At 41.1% G+C, this 7419-nt stretch overlaps 1 protein-coding gene across 1 annotated transcript; it reads right to left on the reverse strand.

Annotated features, from left to right (window-relative positions):
• Nucleotides 1-3473: 3473 nt before the first annotated feature.
• On the reverse strand, nt 3474-6925 carry LOC108889161 (phospholipase A and acyltransferase 4). The gene is made up of 4 exons (XM_018685521.2): nt 6764-6925; nt 6057-6165; nt 5529-5794; nt 3474-3706 (listed from the first exon to the last, which is right to left on the reverse strand). The coding sequence occupies exons 1-4, from the start codon at nt 6776-6778 to the stop codon at nt 3587-3589; spliced, it is 510 nt and encodes a 169-aa protein (XP_018541037.1). The 5' UTR covers nt 6779-6925; the 3' UTR covers nt 3474-3586.
• Between the last annotated feature and the right edge of the window lie 494 nt (nt 6926-7419).

Raw genomic sequence — 7419 nt, forward strand, 5'->3', positions numbered from 1 at the left:
AGTTTGGGTTTTAACAGCGCCCCTGTCCGAGCCCGGCACCACCTCCCCTCCATCTGCCTTTGGGGGAACTTAAACGTGAGAAGTTAGTGGTGACAGACCGCAGAGGGGGAAACCATATATCCTGAAGTGACACAGACACCAAAGGTAGTTGGTTTTTGGCTTCCACGGCTGCCTGTCAGACCGCTTTTAACACTGCTGCTCTGGTCTTTCACTGGCTGTAGTAATTCATGTTGGCTCAGTGCTGTCTCTAAGCCCAGTACACAATAGACACTCACAATAGCAGGTCCCGTTTTATAACAGCAAAATACATTAACCATTCTATAGCCCAGGGAGCTCCATGGTAAAGCATGTCCATTATAACTGTATTACAGAGAGCTGAGAGAGCACACTGATGCCAATTAATGCACCATTTTGTACTAACTTTACCGTCCACATAATAATCACAGGTACACGTGGAGGAGCTGGCAGGTGGGTCAAGGCTGGAAATGGGAAAAAAAAAGAGTCATTTCTGGTGTTTACTAGCAGACTCTGTTCCAGATTTATGTCCACTGGGACGATTTCCAAATTTCTGTTTCCTTCTCTACACACACGTTGCTATCAGATGTGAAAATTCTGCCACCTGCTAGCCCATGGTGCCTTTCTCTCTTTCTTGCATTGATCTCAGATTTCACTCCTGTGTTCTCAAAATGTTGTGTTTTTAAAAACAGCATACCTTAGTCTGTACTTTTTCTGCTTCTGAAGAAGATGGTAGAGCTTTGATACAGGTATATCAATAAAGCCCACACAGAATTCACAAATGCCTTACTGGACTGGACTTAACCTTAACAGTAAGACCCCATTTAGACTTAGATACTTAATGGGTCAGAGCAGATCTGATCTCAAAAATCTAAGAGTAAATCCAGTTGAAATCTGATTGTCCAAACCTCCTTAGTAGATGGTTTTCTAACCAGATTACGTCATAAAGAAGGTGTTTTGTTCTTTAGTAGCGCTGACCTTGATATGTATGTTCCATGTAGAAAAAACCAAGACAGATTACAGGTTTGTGATCGTCGCCAGCAGAGACTCATATGCTGTATCTGGCTCATCTGGATTTTATCCGGACATGAGACACTTGAGATGACAAGTGTAAATGGGGTCTGAGACGTTGTCAAAAGTCTGACGTGGCTCTTAGTTAGGTGAGTCTCCAGGAGGAAAACTTTTCAAGTTTACATTTCAGCAAAAGAAGCTATTTCAGGAGAAGCAGATCTGTGAAGGTTTAGACTGAGCAAACATCAACAGAGAATCCAAAGAAAAAGATGCTACAGTTGACAGCTAGGGAGAGCACAGTTCAAAGACTGGCAAAGCATGAGATGGAGATGGAACTCCAGAATCTCACTTCAGACATTTACCACTTCAAGCGAGTGGCCAGGCAGAGGATTCATCTTTGAGGATCACTTCCAGTGATGTGGAGCGTGACCACAGAACAGAACCCCAAACAGGTAAATCAATTTACAGATGGTTAAACATGAACTTACTTTACTTGGTTTTATGGACTAGATCCAATCTGGGGCTTTACATTGTTCATTCCTTCAAAAAAGGGACAGTGAATGCATCCTGCCAGACATTTTTGGCTCTAATGTGGGACACATTCCAAAGAGATAAATGAAACAATACAAACATAAATGAAACTTTTGAATCAGCGTTTGAGGTCTCGCTGCAGTGAAACACGCTGCATTGTCACTACATCTGTCCATCAGTGCCACTGAGGGACATCACTGCACATTGGTCATGCATGGTGATTATTTCCGAGCTGATTCGGAGCCTAATGATCAGCCACGATAAGCCATCCTCTCCGACTCCCAAAATGCGGAAAGTGTGAGGTTTTATTATTTCTGGAGCCGTTCCCATGGCCCAAGCCTTTGCAGCCCACCCTGGATTTCATGGAGCTCTCAGGCAGTAACCTCAAGAACAATGTGGGGTGCTGTGCTGATTCTGGGGACCAGGCAAGCCCAGCTGCCCCCACCTGCTAGCAGCTTTACTGCCTTGGCCCCTGGCCCCGAGGTCTGTTTCTACACTGCAAAAAACATCCAATTTATCATCTGATTTTATTTTTGTATTAAGGTTTGGAAAGTGAAAAAAGTTAAAAGTCAGACACTGAGACCATTTCATGTGCTCTTAGTGTGGCTGATTAACTTCACAAAGCCAGTCTGAATCTGTAAAGCTCACTCAAAACAATTAGTTGAGTGCAACAGCTGGAAGACCTTGGTGGTTTGCTGTAGGTAACTTCTGAATTGTACATCATTTCACCTCTGTGTGGCCTTTATGTCCGACTCTTTGGTCCCAGTTTGCTGTTAAAATAAGGTGCAGGGTTTTTTTTTGAGAGACTGAAAATTTGAAAGTTAAATAAGATTAAGAATATTAGATGCATATTTATTTTTTGCAGGGCAGGCCTGACTGATCCTTCACGGCCATCCAGCTGGGGAAGGAGTGGCCTCAAAGTGGGTGTGTTTGGGGGAGGAGGTGTGTGTGTGGCGATCCTTCACTCAGCTGTCGAGTCTATACACACACACACACACACACACACTTCCACAGCCAGTGTGAGCACAAACAAACTGTACGTACTCTCACTGACATAATAAACCTACAGCCCTTTAACCACCACAGCTACATATCTAACTTAACCTAACTCTAACCTCTAACATTAAACTAAACCATGACCAAGTCCTAACCACTCGCACTCATACTGGTCCTCACAAAGACAGAGAGACATGAGCGTACATACACACACCCGCAGCATGTAGATCACATGGTCCTGTGTGAATCTGCTCTGCTCCACCTGCCTTGGCTCTAACAGGGGTCCACATGTGAACAGTGGTAGATTGTGGTGCAGCACAATGCTGGCACAGAGACGACGGGGGGATAAACACCCTTTAAGCTCATAACTAGGCCTGTAAGAAAAACATTACTCAGTGTTGTCCTGCTCCTCTGTGCTGCCTCTGTTTGCCTTCTCACCATTTTGTCCTCTGCCGTCACGTTCAGTGACAATCAGGACTGTTGCCAAGAAAATAGAGACGTTAAAGATCAGGAAGATGTAGCTAAAATATATATATACATAACATCAACAGCAACGTGAAGTAACATGTTAAAATTAAAATTAAGTTGATCAAAGAAAAAATAGAAAGGAATCAATTATTGGCAGGCGATAGGCTCTGCATTAAAAAAGACATTTTTTTAAAAGCTACTCTTTGGTTTTTGTTGGAGTGGAGGTACAGAGGACATAAACAAAAAATAATTAAACACTGTAAAAATGGCAAAAATGTAATCAGTGGTTCAGTGAAGATTTGCGTCCCTATCAATCATTTACAGAGAAACATGAACTGAATGTGACTCAAAGCTCCAGTACCAAGAATTCATGCATAACTTTTCTCTCTAATGTGCATCATTGTATTCAAGGTTGTCTGTTTTGTATGTTCTGACAGCACTAAACCAACCACTTTTTAAATTTGTACACATGCAACAGTTTATTCAGTGTAATCATAATCACTGCCAGGTGAGCTGACTCAAACAATGGCGAGATCGCTCCTTTTATCTTGCTGTCTCATTGCTGTTATTTATGATTTCTGTTTTTGTTGTCATCCTTGCTCAAGCTGGAAAACAGAGCAGCACCCAAAACTGCTAGGGCCACACCTGCTGTGGCTATGCCTCCGATCACAGCTGCTGTTTTAACCTGCAAAAGACAAATAAGTGGCAGGCTGAGGGTCAAGGATGTGTCTTTGATTCACATACACATACAATCTGCAAGAGCTAGAGAATTATTAATGCAGTTGGTGTTGCCAGTCAATGTCAAATCTGACAACATGGCACATTAGAGGTAAAATTATTCTCCTGTCTTATGTCCTGGTCACACCAGAAAGTGTTGTGTGTTAAATGCTGCCCAGTATTTCATTAAATCTTTTCCTTTTTAGACAGTTCCCACCTCAAAATGTATGTCCAGCCTCAGCTGTGTGTTTTAGTTGTCTAACCCTGACCATAATTTAAGCAAAGCTGATTCTCTAACTTGAATCTTCCAGTAGCTGACATACACAGATGCTGTAGAAAGCCAGAATTCAGTGTAATCATTTGTTTTGTAGATGATAGGGTTTGTTGAGTTTTAGTTTGCTATTGAGGCTGATGAGGCACATCGAATCTCATGAGTGAATCCTGTAATTGTGACAATTATACTGAAATTAATTTGGTGTGAAATGCATCTTTTTCTAAATCTGTTCTTCCTACACAGAAGCAGCAAAGCGGCACAGCTGAATGGTGAAGTAAAATGTTAAAGTTGCTGACATTATATAACTGGAAAAATGTTCAGTTCTCTCAGAAGTTAATGTCCACCTCTGATTTAATGAACTGTTTCTTCTCCAAGATAGTTTTGGCCTTAAATGAACAGTTGGATATGAGAAGGGTGTGTTAACTGGTGAGCTTTAGAGGTGCTGGTCGGCAGATTTTGTTAGCTTTGGACCGAACCAGACCTCCAGTCTTTATGCTAAGCTAAGCTAGCTTGCTCCAGTTCCACATTTAAAGTACAGATGTAAGAGTGGTATCACTCTTAACCTTTGGCACGAAAGCAAACAAATGTATTTCCCTGACAGGTGTCTCAGCCCGTCACAGTCAGCTGCTGCTAAACGTGCACAGAGCAGCAAAACAAAACCCGACGTAAAGTAGAGATTTACATACAATTAGAAAACTAACAGTCCAGCTGTTGGGGATGTGAGACCCTCTGATTTAGCACAGTGGCTGTAAGATGGTGGCGTTTGCATTCTGGATAATTATGTATAGCTACAACAGAGTGAAGGTGACAGATGCACTAAGTGGTTTGATTAAACAAGCTTTTTGAAACTCAGCTTGTTAATCATCCTCTGTTGTTTGAAATATGGGCAATCACAATTTATTCAGCACCACATCTGCTTCTTATCAGTGATAATAGATTGCGTTAGATCTGTACATTGTTACAATGAATGTGATAAACTCATCCAGGATCCAGGTGCAGACACACACCACGCTGTGCATCACTTTGATAAAGGGATTTCCCACTGAAACATCAATAAAATATGTTGCAACTACATCTGTTATGTTCTGTTATGATTAGAAGTGTAGAGAGAAAAATATGAAAGCGTTGAGATGTGTCAAGAGAATATACACTCTATATATTATATTTGATCTGCTGATTGATTCTATTCACATGACATCTTACTTTGTTATACAGAAGATTTTTCATGATGTATGGATGTAGTTTACATGTCTCTGTGGGCTGGGAAAACTAAACTAAACTGAAGTACACTAACTAAACTGTTCAGAACAGACATTGACAACACTGATATTTTATTGTTAAACATAGTCTATTTAAACTTATACTATACTCACTTTTCATTATCCCAAACCCCAGTTCTGATACTATTTATGTTCAGCATTTTGTCAGGTTTATATTCTGTAATTTCCTTCCTTCAAAGGAGGAAAGTTTGCATGTTGTCATACAAACAGTAATATAAGATCCACAGGATACCCACCTGACGAGACTCTGACTTGCCGTATCGTAGTTCTGTAACAAAGTGCTCGCAGTTGCGAGTGGCAAGACAGTACGGCAGCTCTTGACCCACCATACTGCAGGCCTCCCTCACAATGACACGACGGTCACGAGGCTCGTACTCGTCGTCCAGGAGATTGTTGATTTGGAAACTGTGGCAGCCGACCACCTCCCAGAGCTTCTGGCGCCTCACCTGTGCTTTGCCGGTGTCCAGGAATGTAAGCAGGTCCAAAGCCCCTGAATCATCATCTGTGTGTGTGTGTATCATAGATTAGACAGACAGGAAGTTAGAATGAAGCTGCTTGGAGAAGAAAAGGGTGAAAGAACGAAGAACAACTTGTTGTCTGTTGTTATTATTTCACATTTACAGACAGTACGTGTCTTTGTTTGATGTGTCCAGAAAACTATCCTGTATTTTAGTCATTTACTAAATAAACTAAAATGAATATACATGGCAGACAGAGGGTTATAGATGATCTTCCAATGTGAATGTAGTAAACACCTCACTCACGTGGAGGTATCAAATGAACTACTTCATTTCCTCCGATGTAGACAGCCCAGTGCTCATACATCCCATGGGAGATCTCGATCAAGTCTCCTGGCTTTGCATCATGGTCAAACTAAAAGAAATTCAAAATTGAATAAAAATTAAAAGGTCCAGTGTGTAAGATTTAGTGCCATCTAGTGGTGAGGCTGCAGATTGCATCACCCCTCCCTCTTAAAGCGGATCTCTCTAGAGCCAGTCACTACTTAATTCCTGTTCTGTTTGTTTTCATGCACATGCAGGAGAACACAGGTGATGCCTTATGCAGCCCTGCCAAAGGTTTTCGACTGCAGCCTTTGGTTCGCTTTCTATCACCTGCTATTTGTGCTTGAAGTTTCTCCTTCTGTATATGTTTGCTCTTGTTGTCCTATTCTATTCTCTTCCATAAGGAGACATTAGAAAGTCACATTAAAACATCTGTTTATTTAAAATCTTATGTTAATGTTCAGTTTTATTTACAACTAAAACACACTGCACACATTACAGGAGCAAACTCAAAGTGACGTTGGTTGGCTCATGCATACCTAATCAAGTCTGTGCTTCACCTAGTCAGATATTTAATATATATAACAGATATTTAAAATGTTGTCAGTGTAAAGGAACACAAATGTATGCACAAACAGCAAAATCTACACTAACTCATCAGAGAGAGAACTGAGCAGCAGGAGACTCACCAACGTCGGAGCCATGTCTTCACCTCTTCCTCTATTGGAGAGGAACGGGGTGACTCAGCTTTTTTGTCTCTGCTGAAAGCGAAACCTAAGTGTGCTTACGTTTCAGAAGCAAGTGTTCACCCTGGAGATTGGTGATTGACACCGAGATGCAAACAAAGAGCAATTAGATAAACACATTGGTTCGCACTGTACAACCAGGCTCGATTTGCAAATCATTTACCAGACGAGTCAGTGCAAATATTGGAGTTGAGCTACTGCCAAGAGGTGCTGAGAGCAATAAAGCTGCAAAGGCTAAGTTTCATTTCTTGTGAATTGTACAGTGGGTGCACTACTACCACTACTACTACAAGGATCTCTGCATTAAACTGATTTCAACCTCTGCATGATTTACAGCAGTAAGGGAAAACCAATTCAGGTCTAATCTCAGATCCTTCTTTGTAGCCTATCCTACTGGACAGTAAAAACTCAAATCAAGAACCTTATCTTAGAATTCTCAAGTTTAAATGTTGATATGACTTTTTTTTTTTTAAATTAAAAAAACATTTTAACATCACACAGACAGGGATAAATTCCTGTCAAGTGGTAGTTACTTTTCTCCTTCTATATATCTATAAAAAATGCTGATGATCTGCATTCTGTTTGGCAAGTGGGTTGCA

Source organism: Lates calcarifer, linkage group LG19 (assembly GCF_001640805.2).
Source record: "Lates calcarifer isolate ASB-BC8 linkage group LG19, TLL_Latcal_v3, whole genome shotgun sequence".
Lineage (NCBI taxonomy): Eukaryota > Metazoa > Chordata > Actinopteri > Centropomidae > Lates > Lates calcarifer.